Source organism: Stegostoma tigrinum, chromosome 13 (assembly GCF_030684315.1).
Source record: "Stegostoma tigrinum isolate sSteTig4 chromosome 13, sSteTig4.hap1, whole genome shotgun sequence".
In the NCBI taxonomy this organism is placed as follows: domain Eukaryota; kingdom Metazoa; phylum Chordata; class Chondrichthyes; order Orectolobiformes; family Stegostomatidae; genus Stegostoma; species Stegostoma tigrinum.
In genome coordinates this window covers 16904499-16923598 of record NC_081366.1, presented here as the reverse complement: position 1 = coordinate 16923598, position 19100 = coordinate 16904499, and the positions used below count along the sequence as shown (strand labels likewise).

General features: G+C 41.2%; 1 protein-coding gene across 5 annotated transcripts in view; it reads right to left on the bottom strand.

Annotated features, from left to right (window-relative positions):
- Nucleotides 1–3371: 3371 nt before the first annotated feature.
- g3bp1 (GTPase activating protein (SH3 domain) binding protein 1) overlaps nt 3372–19100 on the bottom strand; it is a 33325-nt gene continuing 17596 nt past the window's right edge. For all 5 annotated transcript variants that reach the window (XM_048543711.2, XM_048543710.2, XM_048543709.2 and 2 more), the window contains exons 7-12: nt 17567–17747; nt 13906–14007; nt 11294–11396; nt 7185–7313; nt 5015–5133; nt 3372–4543 (exon numbers count right to left, since the gene is read on the bottom strand). In XM_048543711.2, coding sequence (XP_048399668.1) covers nt 4277–4543; nt 5015–5133; nt 7185–7313; nt 11294–11396; nt 13906–14007; nt 17567–17747 — 901 coding nt within the window. In that variant the 3' untranslated portion in view covers nt 3372–4276. The remainder of the gene's footprint in view (nt 4544–5014; nt 5134–7184; nt 7314–11293; nt 11397–13905; nt 14008–17566; nt 17748–19100) is intronic.

The window sequence follows — 19100 nt, the reverse complement described above, 5'->3', positions numbered from 1 at the left end:
CTGATCTTTACAAGATGATGTTATCATAGGTGTTACCACTCACACTATATCCTTGGCACTATCAATACTATGAAAATAAGAGTCCTTCTGGATGAATGCAATATACTTTACCAACAGCAACTATGGGGAAGGGTGGGGGGGAAAGTGTTTTTCTTCAGTATAACTACTGCCATTAGCATAAATGAAAGTATAATTTTTTAAATTTTCTGTGTCAAAGCGTTTGCATCTTTCAGCAAACTGAGGAAGCTCAATTTGATGACTGCCTGTAATAACTGAGCCAGTCACATCAGGTTATCTTCCACTTTTGAAATTCAACACACACTCATCACTGGTCCAACTCTAAATGTAAATTTTAACTTTCCTCACCTTCAGGCATCCTTTGGCAGGATGTAGATCATTCCACACAGCTGTAGGTTTCCTTATGGGCTATCAAACTTGGCAACTTTATCAGCAACTTCCCACATGACAAAGCACAATCCTATCCATATTTCCCAAACTGATCATGGAGGCACTTATTAATCTCGGTTTGTTCAGCTTGTCCTTGCAGCCTACTGAGTAGATTTCAGATGATCTACAATCTTCTCCTCTCCAGCCTTCTTAAACTTTCATGTATAGAGTTCTTTCCACATCCTTGAGCTCATACTCCATACTTCAGGCAAAGTTCCCAATATTGCTTTGCATTAATTACAACCTTGCATTGGCAGCTGCATTTATACTTGTACAAGTGTAGAACACGGTGACAGGTGAGCCCAGATCAATTTTTTTTTTAAAAAGCAGTTTGACTTCTTGTTTTGATCAAACATTTAGACGAGACAAAACAATAACTAAATCATGAAAAGTCTTAAATAATTGGACATATTCCATCACATGGCAAAAAATCTCATAGTAGGAATCTACATATGGCAAGTACGTAGTGGTTACCTCACAATCACAATGTGACAGTTGGCTCTAACTAACAAGAAATAACTGTTTCATCATGTTGCCAAATCAGTCACACTAACAGCAATGCTCAACAGCATTTAGCTGACAGAAATACAATCCATATAGTACAGCAAGAGGCCACTCAGAACAGAGTCTGCAAAGGCCCAGCCCTATAAGCCTGCATTTACAATTCACCTTGCCTGCATATTTTCCTGGGCACTATGGAGCAATTTACACATGGCTAATCCACTTGAATGTGCACAACTTTGGACTGTGGGAACACATGACAGAAACCCACACTGACACAGGGAGACTGTGCCACATAGTCACCAAAGGCTGCAATCCATCTCGATTACCCAGCAGAGGGTGCAGTGCTAACCACTGAACCATCTTGAGACAGACTGTCAAAATTTGAAGATTCACCATCAATATTTTCCCATTTTTCTCATTTTAACTCAAAGGTCCTTCAGACTCCATTTTACCCACCTGCACACCATTACAATACAAGCAAGGAAATCTATTAAGATTTATAAACGATCCTTTACCATAGTGATGGCAAGACCTGTGTTCAACTTCAAATGGGAATTGTACATGTACTGCAAAATTGAGTTACATATAGAATAAATTACACTAAATGGTACATAATTTGATACTGAAATAGTCACTCTCCTGTCCCAACTACACTTATAGCTAAAACTTTGTTTTCAACTGAAGAAATTAACCATCTAAACTGGAAGATCAAATCTAAACTGGAGATATTTGGTCATTAGTTGATACTTTCCAAGTGAAGCAATTGTTTTTCAGCAAACATGAACAGGTGAAGTTATAGATCTCGATGTATACATGAAGTGACAATAGATGTAGGTGACAAAGAGGATTCCAACATACAACATGTTATCTACAAGTACAGAGACAAATTCTTTGACTCTGAGGTGAAAAAGTCAAACAATAAACTCAATATCCATAGCACCATGCAGGACTGACTGTGCTAAAAGGTCACGAGAATTTGTCAAGGTTTTCTCCAACTTTTCTATTCTTTGCAACCAAAAGCACCACCTATTACTGTCCCACCTTTTACAGGTTCACTCAAAGGACCAGTTACGAAACTATACTCTACACTTTTCTGACTCATTTTCAATGACCCGCTAGTATTACAAAGAGTCATCAATAGATTCAAATATAAATTTTATAGTTATATAGGAATCTACATTTGCCCAAAACAGAACTTGATACCACTGGGAGATCATCTGGTAATCTAGCATGTATGTGGTGGCTCTAAGCCAGTTTCCATCCATTACAATTCCTCATCTCATCTGGTTACATTTAAAAAGAGTTGCCAAATATTTATACATTATCCCTTATGAAATCTATTACAGATTTTATCATTTGCCACTTAATTCTGGTTGAGCATTCCATGCCCTAATAACCCTCAAATAAATCATCACCCCCCCACTTTTTTGAACTGATTTTAAGTTAATCCTTGAGAAAATATATCCCCCCCACCTACAAATCACATCAAGAATCCCTCAAATTTCAAATTCCAAAGCATTTCCTTTCAGTTTGAGATATTTGCACCCCAAATGCCATTATTTTAACGCAACTCTGAAACGTTTCAGTAATCGTTATTATCTCGATCACAAACACTGAAAATCACTTTAGGTGAAGGAAGTAACTTGTCAGTTAGCTTCTGTTCTATTTTGATTCTTGTTTCTGGCTACCTCAATTCGGAAACGTAGATTAAAGTATCACAAAAGTAGTCTTCAATATGTGTGATCCTGGCACTATAACAAATGGTACATTAAAAATGAAACAATGTTTTTACAGAAGTAAATTCAGCAGAACAATTCATGCTCGACAAATTGAAAACTGCCAAGTATAACTAATTCGCAATGAACGTTTCATAATCTAAAAGCAAACTCAGCTGAAGCTCCAGTTGAAAAAATGGTATAGATTCCATTTTATTAAAAGTGAACAGACATTGTTTCGCTAGCAAATGAAACAAAAACATACAATGCATGTGTGGAGTAAGCTCCTACAAATAAAAATGATGAACCACAACTCATGCATGCTGCTTATCAGCCATTATTGTTACTTCTTACAGAACGATTATGAAAATCTGCCAAATCAACATATCCAAGAGCTAAATATTGCTATATAACTTGTGTTTCACATAGATCACCTGTGCTTGCTATTCCAGTGTTTTTAACTAAATAACATTCATAATCTAGGTTTCTTTTGTAACAGCTGTGTTTTAAATGCAAACCATTTAAGCTTAAAAGGTTGTAAGGAACTCCAGACTGCATAGAACATGTACCTGAATGAATTATGAACCAGTGTCGCCCAGTTTTAATACTTCTTAAAATAAAATTTAACCATTTCAGGACAATTTCACTCAAACACCCACCCCAAATGGCCTTCTTCCCTGAAGAAACACCACAAAGTCGTGCATATTGAATAAAGCAATCTACATTTATTTGTACAACTTTGCCAAGATTGGAATGAGAGATAAATAGAAGGCACAACCATACGCTTTACAATACAAACTAAACCAGAAAAGTTTTCAATTTACAGTTTAAAAAAAATTCACAATTCCAGAGGAAACGTGTCTTGATGTCAAGTATGCCAGAGTTGAATGTTTTTAAAAAGTCCCACAGTAAAAGAGATTCTTCCAATGATAAAAACAAAAAAAAATTAAAAGAAAAAAGTTGAAGACTTACATCTATTGTATTAGTCCACTCCTGATCTTAATAGCACAGCAGTTCTGCACAGGAACTGATAACTTGCTCCAGTTTACAGCATTGCAGCTTATCATCAACCATTTAGTGATCACACAGCTTCCGTTCCAAATACAGATAGCACTGTGTTCCCCATATCGAATAGGGGAACACTGTGCCAAGTAGATAGAGTGCTTTAAAAATTGCCGAGTGCTACATTACAAGTTTTTCCGAAGATGGATGTCTGTGCAAAACAAAAAGCAACCTGGTTTCCAATTTAAAAAATCTGCACCAAATTTCAAGGGTCAACACATTCCTGGAGCAGCTGGGAGGCAGCAGGTACTAAAATCCAGTTCATAGCTGTTAGTCACCCCAATCCACTGGAGTCAGAATCTGTCTTCAAATCAAGATTCTGGTTTTAAAATCCGTTTTCCTTAAACAAATAAACATTTCAGACAGGATGTTTCGTGGGACGACGACTACTACACAAGTCGAGAACAAAAGAAAAGGCCATTTTCTGTACTGAAAAAATGATAATCTGTACAGGTCGAAATCACATTCCAAAAACAAAGCTGAATCACAAGAGCATGAGAGAGAACATCTGTACCATCAGCTCACACCAATAGCCAGTGAGGGTACTTTCAGTGGCGTGGCCCTGAGAACCGAGGCTCTCCTTGTCCACCTCCTCTTCCAGCTCCTGGTCCTGGCTTCTGCGTAAGTCCCCCTCTGGACAGACCACCCCGACCCTCCCGATCACGCATCATTCCACCGCCAAGCCCACCACGGGGTCCACCAGGTCCTCTTGGTCTATTTTCTCGGCGGTCATCGCCCCGACGTTCACCTTCGCGAATAGGCCGTGTTTTCTTCTCCTCCACATTTAGTCGGAGCTCTCCTCTGAACTTAATGGGCTGTAGGGAAGGAGGGAAAAGAAGCAGATTTGAGAAAAATGCTTCACAGTCACTTTTGTACATATTTAGCTCCAAATTTAAACAAAAAAAAACAAACATTCTTATTCAACCATGAAATACTGAATCTTCAATCCAATTCAGTGCAGCAGTGTAGACATAGGTTTCAGAATAACCATGTGCTTTCTAATCAATTTCTAAGAAATTAAAACCAGATTTTATGGGTTTTAATAAGCAAAGTTATATTCCCATTCTGAAATCAAAGTCTTAACTTATCACAATGGGAGATGCTCCTCTCAATTATATCCAATATTTCATGATGAATAATAATTAAAAATTTAAAAACTGTGTACTGGAAGTATACTGAGGGAAGAAAACTTCGAGCCACATTAATCATAAAAATATGAAAAAGTAAAATAGAATGCACAAACAGCTTACCTTCCTGACAACAAAGTGTTCTCTATTATACATTACCTTGCTGCTTAGGATCTTCTGAACTGGCTCTGGGTCATCAAAAACCACAAATCCAAAGTTGGGTAGCTTTCCACCACTACTCTTGGTGTTAATGCGGAGTTCCACCACATTGCCGAATCCTGAAAGAGAGAAGGAATTACGACACTGATGCCCAATAGAGTTTGTACTCATGTCAGGAGTTCAGCAAGTGCATTTCCAACTAGCTGATGTCCTACACTCCCATAGGTGGTGAAAATTAACAATTAGATTTCTTCAAGCAACTGTTTACAGCCTTGAACAACAGGCTTCAGCTTTAAACTGTCTGCATAGCATTTTGTTCTGCACATTCTATAAAGATATTTTGTTTCATTTTAAAGAATCTAAATGCGGGAAGTATTACTGTTTAATGATGGTAGAATCACTCAAAATCAAGTCCGTAGTGCAAAAATATTGCTACGTTATTCCTTTAGATACATGCAAGTTTTTTTTTGTCAAAATTCTAAACAATGTAAAGTTAAAACAGAAATAGAAGTGAAGCTATCCCCTTCAGAAATTTGCTTTCCAAGACTCATGAAAACAGAAAACAGGAGTGGGCTTTTCAGCTCATCCAGCCTGTTCTCCCATTCAATACAATCACAGCTGATCCTCTAACCTAATGCCATACTCCGGCTATCATCCCATACCCATTGACATGTTTAGGTGTCAGTTTCTTTCAGTACATTCAGTGACTTGACCTCCACATCTTGAGGTACAGAATTCCACAAGTTCACCACCCTGTGAATGAAGACATTTTCCCTCAACTCTGAAATGTCTGGCCCTTGTGCTAGACAACACAAACGACAACAATCCCCTGTCCTTGCATCCAGTCTGTCCAGCTGTCATCCCTTATTGATTTGTCTCAATAAGATCACCTCTCATTCCTCTAAATGAGAATGAATGCAAGCCTCATTGGCACACTATTACATGGTAATCCTACCATCCCGGGCATATCTCAATCAAATGTATATTATACCACTATTTAAGAATTAGAGACTGATTGTTTTTCCCCCCCGCATAAGCTTCCCTGAGGTTAGTACTGATAACCTACACTTTAAATATCAATGAACAATTTTATAGCTGAAGCAGTGATATACAAAATCACTTATCAAACTATAGCACAATGAACGTGGACATCCCCCCCCATTCAGTTATTTTGTAACACTTGCATAATGTACAGAGGAGCACAAGCACATATTTCCAAAGAGGCTAACAGTGCCCAGCCAGTAATTTAAGAAATAATAAAAACTGAAGCAAATAAAAGCAAAATCTTATGAATGCTGGAATTTAAACAAAAACAAAGTGCTGGAGAAACTCAGCAGGTCTGGAAGCATCTATGGAAAGACAGGGAAAGTTAACGTTTCAGAGTGATTCAAATCCAATATGATTTCTTTAGGAAAACAAAGATTATAAGAGCTCTCTATAAAGTGGTTTCATTGGTGGCCTTACAGTAATGTGCCACATACCAAAAACAGTCAATACTCATTACTCATGAGTCATTGGACTTAAGCATATTGTTTTAAATCAAATGGACTAGATGGTTCCAGATATTGTCTTCAGTATATGTTGTTTTAGTTAATCTCAGTTAGTACAACAGTTGCAGTGATAACATAGTGTGAAGCTGGAGGAACACAGCAGGCCTGACAACAGAGGAGCAGGAAAGTTGATGTTTCAGTTCGGGACCATTCTTCAGAACGGTCCCAAACTGGAGATTTTTTTTAAAAAAATCAACTCTCCTGCTCGTCTGATGCTGCCTGGCCTGCTGTGTTCCTCCAGCTCCACACTTATCTGACTCTAGCACGCGCAGTTCTTGCTATGTCCCAGCTGCAGTGATGGGTGCCCTGCATACTCAGATTCTGAAAAATCTGATAAGGCCAGGATCAGCCTCAATACAATGTCCTTACAAGTAGTTGGGTAGCAACGACTAAGTTTACATTTAAAGAAAGCCAACTAGGTACAGAATTAAGGAGAGTGGCACAATATAACAGCAATAATGTAGCTAAAGGAAACTCAAAACTAGGAAAAAAATGAATTCACACACCATTATCTAATCTGAATGCTCTGAATACAACATTGTATAGATTACAAAAAGGGGAGATTTTTCTAATTTTCCAAACACCCTGTGGTAAACTAGAATAAAATAGATTGAACAAACCTGTGAAAAATTCTTTCAGCTCCGTTTCATCAATATCATGAGGCAGGTTCCCGACAAATAACTGATGACTGTCTGGGTATCGGACTGTGCGTCGTGTTTCCGTATCCCCTGGCTCATTTTCACTCCGACCTGAAAACAAAGAAACCTACTTTCAAGATCCTCTTGAACTTGGTGTTCAAAGATATGCAAAAGCATTTAAATCAAAAAGTAGTGACCAGCATGTTCTTAAAGCTCCTACAAATGCCTGATGAAGATTGCAAGCCTATACAATCTGCTTGCATTTCTCATATAAAAAGGTCAGTGAACAAAGTCCACTTCACCAATCTAAGATCTGAAATGACAGAATGCACTACCTATCTGCATATAACCAACTAGGAAAATATAATGTATAATTGGTTGCTTTTGAACCAATTCCAACAATACTTTATTGAACAGTGGCTTATTTCAGATTATCCAAGGCCTTGTTTTTCCACACAACATACAGAACACCCCCAAACAACTAGCCAAAACTCTTTGGAAACAAACTCAACTGTTATCTCTCTGATCAAATCTGCCAAAACTTTCAGCTGTTACGTTATTCCTTTACGTATTCCCCACTGTTAAAAAGTGTATACTTTTCTGTAATGACAAAATTTTATCTTGAGGCACTTCTTAAAATAATCATTTCAGAACAATTCAGACTGAAGTCATACACCTAGGGAATTGATCTTCAACTTGTACAACAGCCCTGAGGGATATCTTGTAGGCCCAAACAGAAAGGAATCCCAAAGCAGCTGCAACAAGCTGTACAGACTACCCATGGATCCTTCTACTTGTTCCTAAACACACTGGATTCAAATCAGTCAGTATTGTGCAATATGCACATGGCAAGTCCTACAGCTTTTTGATTCATTATTATAATCAATTCTCAAGATGTAGGACTGCACTTACCAAACCTTTTTGCACATGACTCACTTTAATGCTTCAGACTTCTCTCCCAAAGTTAAGACTGAGGGGGATCACTGTGGGAACTGCTGAGTAATAGGTGAAGTGGGCTCAGATACTGTAAGGCTGGAGAACAGAAGGTCAGTTTTTCTCAGGTAAGGCTTTTGACTGGGAATATGGGGAAATGAGATGTTGCACACCAAGGGAGTTGGTGCAAAGGCAGGGTTTCTCAAAAATAAAGCTTTTGTTTTCCTTTCTACAGCAGCACCAATCCATTAGGCCACACCCATAAAACATTCAGCTTTTGAAGGCGCCTCTCAAAAATCATACTCGTAAGTGGACACTGCTGCTCCAATTATCCCAACCCAAAAATTTAATCTTACAATCCACTAGGGGTGGAGGAGGAACTCAACTGGGTCAGTGTGAAGACCAAAGTTTAAAGAAACATTATTTCCATTTAGCTGGTGGCCTTTATATAGATGGAGGAGGTTGCCACAATGCATCTTGCAGCATGTAGATGCTAGGGAATTAACATTTAGCTTACCAGAAAAGGCATTAGTGAAGCATACTGCTTTTGCCAGGGTAGTTTCCAACCTCTTAACTACGACTGCAATTGCACCTATCCAAGAAAACGGACCAAATTCTGTTCAGTTATTGCTTTTGATGGCATTAGATGCGAGGGACCCGTTAAAGAACACCCAGAATCTGATCTGCTGTAGCTGGCAGAGTTTAAATTCTGGTCAACAATAAATCAGATTTGAGAGATGACTCAAGAAATGCTAATTCCATTTGAACTTCAAGGTAATGTTCAGCTCCTTTTTATTGCTGACACCACAGAACTAGGTAGATCGAGGCTACATACCCTGTAACTTAAGAGGCTGTGGAGGCCAATAAACAAAATCTTTTTGAAGAGAGATAGGTGTCTAGAACCTGAAGATGTCAAGGGGAATGGAAAGAGGGGGCTATAGCACAGGGATAAAACATCAGCCATAATCTAACCAAATTCAGTGACGTCATTACCTTCACTGAATTCCCCCACATAAACGTCCCGGGGATTACCAGTGACCAGAAACTGAACTGGACTAGCCACTTAAGCACTGACTACAATCGCAGGTCAGACGCAACAAATTCCTCAGTAACTCAGTCTCCCTAAAGCCTCCCCACTATTTACAAGTCAAGAATGTGATGGCATATTTGCCACTTGCCTGCATGAGTACAGTTTCAACACACAAGGTTTGACACCTTGGAGGACAAAGCTACTTGACTGGCACATCCACTTCCTGTACTACCACTCACAATAATGTATATCATTTGTAGGATACGTTGCAGAAATTTATCACAGCTCCTGAGACAGCACTTTCCAAACCCATGTTCATCACACCATGTAGAAGGTAGAAGAGTTGCAAATACAAGGGAACATAACCACCTGAAATTTTCCTTCCAAGCCACTCACGAGTTGGGCTTGGAGATATATCCTTTAGTGGTGTTAGTAGCTCAAAACCTTAGAACTCCCATCCTGGAACAGTCACAGTGGTCAAAACATTTCACAATTTCTGATGTGCATGTTTAAAAAATCCTATGATTGGACAGCAGCTTTTACAGGGTCAGCAGCTAGTGGTTGTGGCAGTACACAAACTGAGCATCAGTAAATCGTGTTATCAACAAGTACATGCCAAGTCCTCCTGACAGCACTATAGATGACTCCTTCCATCACTACATTAATGAACAGGAGTCAGGCAATTGGTCACTCATTTATTATACTTTGTGTAGGATATACACAGGCAATTCAGCACATCACCAGTATATGCCAGTGCCACAGTTGTGCTGGATCAGTTTAACCGAGTTCGGCAGCAGTGATCTTTAGCACTGTAGTCAGAATAATCAGTAACTTTGGCCGTGACCAGTACACTCAAACATAAAATAACACTGTTAATTACAAGTTAAAGGCTGAAAACTGGCATGACTAGTGATCATGAGCCCAGCAGAATCACAAAGGATTACCCTCTGCAGACTTTAGTCAAAGATTGATGAAAATAATTCAGCCTAAATTGTTTGCCCTCACACTTTGAGCATTATGGTGATGGAGCTACCTCCTTTCACAAATTTCCTTAATTCATAGTAAACCATTGGAGTGGTGGGCTGATTATAATACTTACCTGTCTACAGCCTGGTGCTTTTTCTTTTTAGCAACTTAAGTCATACACACCTGTCAAACACCTGGTACTACACCCAACACATTCCTCTACTATTCCCTCACGGAAGCAAAATTTGCTAACTGACTGGATGGTGATAAGAGAGGAACGCTTAGTCATGACGTGGCTGCTCAGAATGTGAATGTTCATGCTACTAACAGATAAAACTGCAGTTCATGTGCCTTCAGGCCAAGATCAAATGTTTACAGCGTTCATGAAAATTAACATGAAATCATTCACAGCTAAATCATTAAGATGGCACCAGTCACTCAAAATGCACAGTACAGGTAAATCTCTCCAGATGCCAACCTAGCTTAACTGTTGTATTCTGAGTTTACTTGAAAGGTCACCTCCTCAAAGCTCTGTTTCCATTACCAAACCACTAATAAGACATCATATGCCTCAACTTAAAGAAAATTTTTAATGTTTCACAGCCAGGATAAAAGGACGTACAGTTCCAAAAACAACAATTCTGAATCTGCAGTTTAGTACAATAAAACAAAATTTGAGCATAAACAACCTGTCCAAAAGATCTGGTAACAAAAGGTCAGTGTTTCAATTTCATCTTAAGAACAAAATTTACAGTGAAATGAAATTTAGCATAATCATTTTGTGTGAAATAAATCTTCTATTGTTCAGTCTTAACCCTAAATTGATAGATTGTGGCAGTACATAATTCTGATGCTATTGACAGTCCATAGCATCTCATACCAACATCCATGCCTCTAGTTGCTGAATCAGTTCTTCGTCAATCCACCTAGCACTATGAAATTGAACATGAGAACTGGTATGTGTGTAACTCTTCTACAAATACTCCTGCAAATTTACATCCACGCAAGAAGCTCAAGCTGGTATGCTCATGTATGCACCGTGTCATCTCATATTTTCTAACTACCTGTCATACAGTTGTAAGCTTTTACAGTATGTGGCAGATATCCAACTACTGCTAAAAATGGTACTGCCATCATAATTTCTTGCATAACAGCACTTTACCTGGTCTGGGGCCCCGAGGTGGCACACCCTGCCGTTCCCTAATGCGCTGATCACGAGGCCTTGGTGGTGGAATCTGTATTTCTGGTTTAGTCTCTGGTCGGGGCTATAAATAAGCAAAAAGAACTCTGCTCAGATTTCAAGAAAAATCCAAGCAATAAAATTCGCAAAAATGCTGCAAATGCAAGGTTACATATTGAGGATTCAGTATTTGAAACCAATGCAATACAATATTAGCAACAGGGTGTGAAACAAAGAACAGTACAGCACTAGGACCAGGTTCTTTGGCCCACCAAGACATGATGGCTTTCTAAGCTAAAAACGTTTTACTTCTATGCAGTCAGGTATCCCTCTATTCCCTGCCTATTCATATATCGGTCAAGATACCTCTTAAACGTTACTATCCTATCTGTCTCCCCACCTCCTGATGGCAGCACATTTCAAACATCCATTAACCTTGGTTTAAAAAACTCATTCTTTTAGTTTACCCCTAATGTTAATGTTAAACCTATGTTATTTAGTAATCGACGTTTCTACATTGGGAGAAATTTCGACTACTCATACCCTTCTACCCCATGATTTTGTCGAGATTTTTTAAACAGTGCAGAAGAAGGCCATTTTCTGAAACATGTCTATGCCAATCATCAAGCATCTATTTATTCTATTCTGATTTCATGCCCACCTAGTTCCCTATCACAGGAGATGAGAGACATGATGGGCCTAACAGCTTCCTTCTGCACCATAATAACTGGGATTCCAGCACCTGGCCCATATTTTGCAAGCTACAGTGTTTTAAATGCTCATTTAAATACCAAAATGTCTCAATGGTTCCTATCCCTAAAGGGTGAAATGGTAGTGGAGACTGGAGGCTACGTATTCAAAGAATCTGCTTTATTCTTGTAGTCGCATTTTTCATATGAACTGGCTGATCCAGCTCAGTTTCTGGTCAATGGTAACCTTTGCAGGATGTTGATACTTGGAAGATCCAGTGATGGTCATCCATTTAAATGCCAAAAGGTGATGGTGCGATTCTCTTGATAGATGTGGTTAACCGCCTGGCACCTGGATGTCATCCCAAGTCTGGGTACAGTCCAGGTCTTGCTGCACACGGGCACAGGCTGTACCAGTACCTGAAGAGTCACATGTGGTGTGCAATGTTCAGCAATGAGCGAACATCCCAACTTTTGATCTTATGGACTGAAGATTACCCATGAAGCAGCTACTGACAGCTCTACCTATGACCCTACCCTGAAGAACCCCTACAATGACCATGAAAAACCATAACCAACTCCTTCTGCACTAGGTATGACTCCAAATCAAGACTCTCATTGACTTCAGTTTTGCTCAGGCTCCTTGATGCCTTATGCAGTCAAATGTTGCCTTGACATGAAGGTAGTCACTCTTGCATCGCGTTGAGTTCAGCTTTCTGTCCACGGCTGGACCAAGGCCATAATGAGCAGTGGGTCCACAACAGAACCCAAACCAAGCGCCAGTGAGCAGTGAATTCTCCTTTGCAAGTACAACTTGATAGCTCTAACAATGTCCTCTGCCATTATTTGGTTGATGATCGAGAGTAGACTAAAATGACTGCAATTGGCAGAGTTGGTTCGCCCTGCTTTTTGTGCACTTGATGCAGCTGGGCAAACGTCCACATTGTTAGGTAAATGCCAGTGCTGCAGCTGTACTTTAATAGCTTGATTAGAATGCTGCTAGTTCTGGAGCACAGATCATATTACTATTTCATGTTGTCACAGCCTAACGTATAAAGTATCCAGTGTGTGCAATCATTTCTTGCTGTCATGCGGAGTGAATCAAATTGGTTCAAGATGGACACCTCTGCAGCTCAGCACCTTGAGAACAGGCAGCAATGGACAAGCCTTGAAAATGCAGTTTCACCGGGTTAACATTTCATTTTTAGGTATGCGTGCTGCTGCTTCTGGCACACTCTCTTGCACTGTTCATTGTACCAGGGGATGAGCTCCCAGTCTGATGTTAACAGCAGAGTGCACAGTAGGCCATGCTGGGAGGTTACAGCCTGTGGTTTAATCAAATTCTGATAGCCCATATGTCAATGGATACCCAATTTTGGCTTGCTCAATCCGTTTGAAGTCAGTCTTATTTTGCACAGTGTCAATGCCAAAGAACAAGATGGAGGTAGCCTCAGCATCAAATAACGACACCCTTAAGGATTCAACCAGCTCGATCAGTAGTGATCCTGCTCAGCCATTCTTGGTGACAGGCATTGAATTTTTCCACTGAGAATTGATTCAGTGGCCTTTCCAAGGTCAGTGCTTCGTCCAAATGGTGCTCGACATGGAGGAACAGGTACTGGTTCATTAGTCAGGAGTGGTAGCCATTAGCTGGAGGTACACAATCAACTCCAGTGGCTGAGCATTTAACAAGGAGGAAAATACATCCCAGGGTCCTTGATCACTAGTCAGCAAGCACGTGTTAACAGATGGTGGGGCTGGACATAGAGATGATCAGTAGCTGTTTTGGCAAAGAAGAAAACAGCATCTGACATCAAGTGAGCTGCACCTCTTGCAGTCATTGGGAAAAGTAATGGGAGAATGAAATTGAACCGCAGCTCCAACATTAATAATTTAATGCATTACCTGTGGCGTTGGTGCTTTGACAACATGAGGTGGAATTCCAGTGGTAGGGACAACGCCACTAGGGGGAAGGTTCTTGCTGGTTACTGAAGCCCAGGAGAACGTCTGGAGAGAAAAATCAGTGAAGATCGTTAGAAACTAAGAACCAATTAGCAGTTTGCAATAAATGCCAAAAATGCACAGGTAAATAACATACATTACTCAGGATCTTCACAAACTGAAGCAGCCCAAAAATTAACTGTTCAGTACTTTGTACTGGTTATAGCTCCATGCAAGTGAGCAAGTTATCAATTGGTTATAACTAGACGCCATGTATGATCAATAAATTCACAATCAAGGATGGGGGCAACCACTGTTCCAAAAGAGGTTCAATGAACAGAGTTGACAGGACACCAAAAGCAGCACCAGGCATACCTAAAAAGGTGTCAATCTAGTGAAATTACAGCACAGAACCACTGACATGACAAATAGCAAAAGCAGGTCAAAGAGCTATGGAATCTCAACTGTCAGATCTAAACTCCAACATCCAGTCACAAATAGTGGTGGATAATTAAACTAGGAGGAGGAGACAGCTCCACAGATAGCCCTTCTCTCAGTGATGGGGAAAGTCAACACACCAGTGCACAAGGCCTGGTTGAAGTATTTGCATCTGTCTTTAACTAAAGGTGACAAGTGGATGATCCACCTTAACCTCTTCTTGAGGTCCCCAGCATTAACAGATTTGTGTTTTCAACCACACATAACAAGATGCAGAGCTGGATGAACGCAGCAGGCCAAGCAGCATCATAGGAGCAGGACGGCTGATGTTTCAGGCCTAGGCCTTTCTTCAGAAATTGGGGAGAGGAAGGGGGTTCTGAAATAAATTGGGAGGGGGGGTGGGGGGAGGCAGGCAGATAGAAGATGGATAGAGGAGAAAATAGGTGGAGAGGAGATTGACCGGTCAAAGAGGTGGGAATGGAGCCAATAAAAGGTGAGTCCAGGTGGGGAGGTAGGGAGGAGACAGGTCAGTCCAGGGAGGACGGACACGTCAAGGGGGCGGGAGGAGGATTGTAGGTAGGAGATTGGGGAGGGGATAGATGGGAGGAAGGACAGGTTAGGGAGGCAGAAGCTGGGTGGGTTTTGGAATGCAGTAGGGGGAGGGGGTTGGATTTTGAAGCTTGGTGAAGTCCACACTGATACAATTGGGCTGCAGCAGTCCCAAGCGCAATGAGTTGTAGTTCCTTCAACCTTTGGGTAGCATTGTTATGGCACTGCAGGAGGCCCAGGATGGACATGTCATCTGAGGAATGAGGGAGGGTGAGTTGAAGTGGTTTGCGACTGGGATGTGCAGTTGTTTAGTGCAAACCCAGCATAGGTGTTCTGCAAAGCAGTCCCCAAGCCTCCGCTTGGTTTCCCCAACGTAGAGGAGGCCACAACAGAAACAGCAGATGCACATCCTAATGTGGTATACTGCAAGTGAACATCTGATTATGTGGAAAGTCTTCTTGGAGCCTGGGATTTGGGGGGGGGGGGGGGCGCGGGCGGGGGGGTGAGGGGGTGAGGGGGTAGGTGTAGGGGCAGGTGTAGCACTTCCTGCAGTTGCAAGGAAAAGTGCCAGGTGTGGTAGGCTGGAGGGGAGTGCAGAGCAGGCAAGCGAGTCATGGAGAGAGTGGTCGCGAGTCATGGAGAGAGTGGTCCCTCCGGAAGGCAGATATGGGTGGGGAGGGAAAAATATTTTTGGTGGTGGAGTCGGATTGCAGATGGCGAAAGCGGAGGATGATGCATTGGATCTGGAGGTTGCGTGAGGACGAGGGGATTCTGTTTTGGTTTTTATTGCAGGTAGGAGATGTGAGGGATGAGTTGCGGGAAATGCGGGAGACACAGTCAAGGGTGTTTTCAACCACTGAAGGTGGGCTGGCTAGTTGCAGTCCTTGAAAAACGAGGACATCCGAGATGTACAGGAGTGGAATGCCTCATCCTGCTCCTATGCTGCTGCTTGGCCTGCTGTGTTCATCCAGCTCTACACCTTGTTAGCTCTGATTTTCCAGCATCTGCAGTTCTTACTATCTCTGTTTTCAACCAATTTAGTTTACTCCATGTTATCACAACTTAACAGGGAAGACTTGCAATAATAGAGCCCGACTATATCAAAAGCCTTCACAAATGTGCAATGACCCAATTAAATCACCAACTGGATCTATTTGCCTGATGAATTACTATTTATGACAAAGTAACTCACAACAATCCTGCAATAGTTCTGAATACATGTGCTCCAGAACTTGTCACGCCTTGCTAAGCTGTTCCATCAATGTGGAAAACAGTTCTGTTGTGTCTGATATTTACAGATGGCAGATACAACTTGGCTAATCACTGCTACGTCAGACCTGTTCTCAGTCAAAGTGATAATGGGGTCAACTACAGTTCTACCTAGTGACACATTCAGCAACAACCTACTCGCTAGTAATCAGTGTGGGCTGTACTTTGGCTTCTAACTCATTACAGTTTGGTCTAAACACAAAAGAATCAAACTCCAGAGGCAAGAGAGTGTCTTCACTTACATCTAGGTACTCCTGCTGAACCAGAGTCAATGAAATGCAGGGGAAAACTCCTCTGCTGCTTCAAGACATACCAACACAAAAAGAAAAATGTTTATTTTTGAAGATCTCAGTTTCAGGTCAAAACTGTCCAAGTGCAACTGGGTAATGTCCACAGCACAACTTTTCAGCTGCTTCATCAACAACCCTCTGTTCACAGGTCAGGCGTGGTGATGTTTGCTGGCAATTGCACAATTTTAAGTACCATTCATGACTCCTCAGGTACTGAAGCAGCCTTGGCTATCAGCTGTAAGATGCAGGCAGCATGGAGCTTGTGCTGAATGGGGGCAAACTAACATTCATGCCATACAAGTGGCAGGTACTGATCAACTCCATCAGAATCTCACCATCTCCCTTTGAGAGTCAATGGCATTAACAATGTGTGATCTCCCAACATCAATATCCTGTGAAGGTTACCACTGACCAGAATTGGTTCAGCGACATAAATCCATGCCTAAAACAGCAGGTCAGAAGATGGGAATTCTGCAGCAAGAAACACATCTCCTGGCTCCCATTCAGTGGACCCAAACTGGAATGCAATGGAACAGTCTATTTTTGCCTGGATAAATGTAACTCCAACAACAATCAATAAGCTTGACCAGGAAAGACAACACACACACAACCTGCTTGGCAGGCACCTCAACCACCATCAATATGCACTCCCTTTACCACTGACTGCAGCAAACTACACCATCCACAAGTGTACCAGAAAAAACCCACAATGCTCCTTCAATTGCAGCTTCCAAATCCATGTCCTTCTGTGTGGCAGATATCAAGGGCAGCAGATTCTGGGGAACAAAGCCTACAAGATCCCCTCCAAAGCACACACCATGAAACATAACTTTACTGCTATACCTTCTACAGTTGCTGGGGAAAAATACTCAAAACTGCCTTCTTAACAGCACTCTGGATGAACCTACATCCCAATAACTGCAACGGTTAAAAAAAAAAGAAACTCACCACCACCTTCTGCAGGGTACTTAACAGAATGGCAATAAATGCCAGCCTAGCCAGTGACACACTCATCCACACATGAATATTTAAAATTAAGATCACAATACCTACAGCAAATCAAAGATAAATATTCATACCCTGGAATCTTCAGCTACAACAGGTGCTGGATCCGCAGGTGGTGGGGATGGAGATTTTACAACAGGATCCTCAGCAACTTCCTCCTCCAACACAGGCTCAGGCTTTACCTCCTCCACAGGTGGCTCTGGTTCTGGCTCTGATGCAACAATGTGTTCTTCTAAAGGTTCCTCTAATCCATTACTGCAATTGGATGGTGAAAGAAGAGGTAGTGTATCCAGATTAAATAAATCAATTAACTTATTGGTCAGCAATCCAAGCATCAGCATCATTAATTTGCTACCATCAATCAAAAAGTGCCTGGTGGACACACAGTTCCATGATGAAAAAGGCATGTCTGTCTTCCCTAAAGTCATCCTAATGCCTTTCGATAATGAACATGCTACGGGAAATAAACAGGACTAAGAACAGAGTTATGCCTTTCTCAGTCACATTTGTAAAACTGCACAGGCCTCAAAATAGTGAGAGATTAATGAACACTTCTTCAGGGAAATCATAGATGTGCAAAACCTATCCAGTAGTGACTGTGGGGACCTAAATTACCTAAAGAGTGATTGAAATAATGAAGAAATCGAATGAAAGGAAGGGGAAGGAATTTCTGACATAGAACATAGACACTTCTGTAGCATGTTGCTATAACTAGGTTATCTAGTCCAGGTGGATCGAGTGTACTCTAGGGAGCATTCAGTCAACAACGATAAAGGTTTTCAATAGTGATGAAGAAGCTCAAGGAAGTTAAACACAGGCCATCAAGATTGAAAAAGGCTAGCTTCAGTGAGATGACAAGAAATCTGTTCTGGATAAAACAGAACCATATAGAGTCATAAAGGGCTACAGCTGAGAAAGAGACCCTTTGGCCCATCAAGTCTACAGTCAAAAAACATCTAATTAGCTTAACCCAATTTCCAACACTTGGCTATAAGACTTCTATACCTTGGAAGCACAAATGTAAAAAAGTGAACTGGACCAACACACATACTGTTCCTACAAGAGGTCAGAGACTAGGAATCCTGCAGCGAGTGACTCAACTTACTGCTTAAACTCTGTCCACCACCTGTAATGCACGCGGCCGGAGTACAATGGAATACTTCAGCCTTCCCACTTCCTCCACCAACACTGTCATAGTAGCACGTACTATCTACACTGCAGCTTGTAAAAATTCACCATGACACCCCAGATAGCACATTTCAAACCCACAGCTACCGTAATCAAGAAATACAAAAGACACCATACGTACAGAATACCACCACACGCAAGTTCCAGACCAAGTCACTCACTACTGTGACTCGGAAATATATCACCAATCCCCCAGTGTTGCCCAGTCAAAATCCTGAATGTCCTCCCTAATGGCATTGTGGGTATACCTACAGCACATGTACGGCAGGGGGTTCAAGACCACCTTCTCAAGGGCAACTAAGGACAGGCTATAAATGCTGGCTTAGCTATTGGCACCCACATCCCACAACTGAATAAAAAAAGTACCGAGTGAAAAAGATTAGAGACTAAGAACCTAGATACACCAACAGCATATCACTT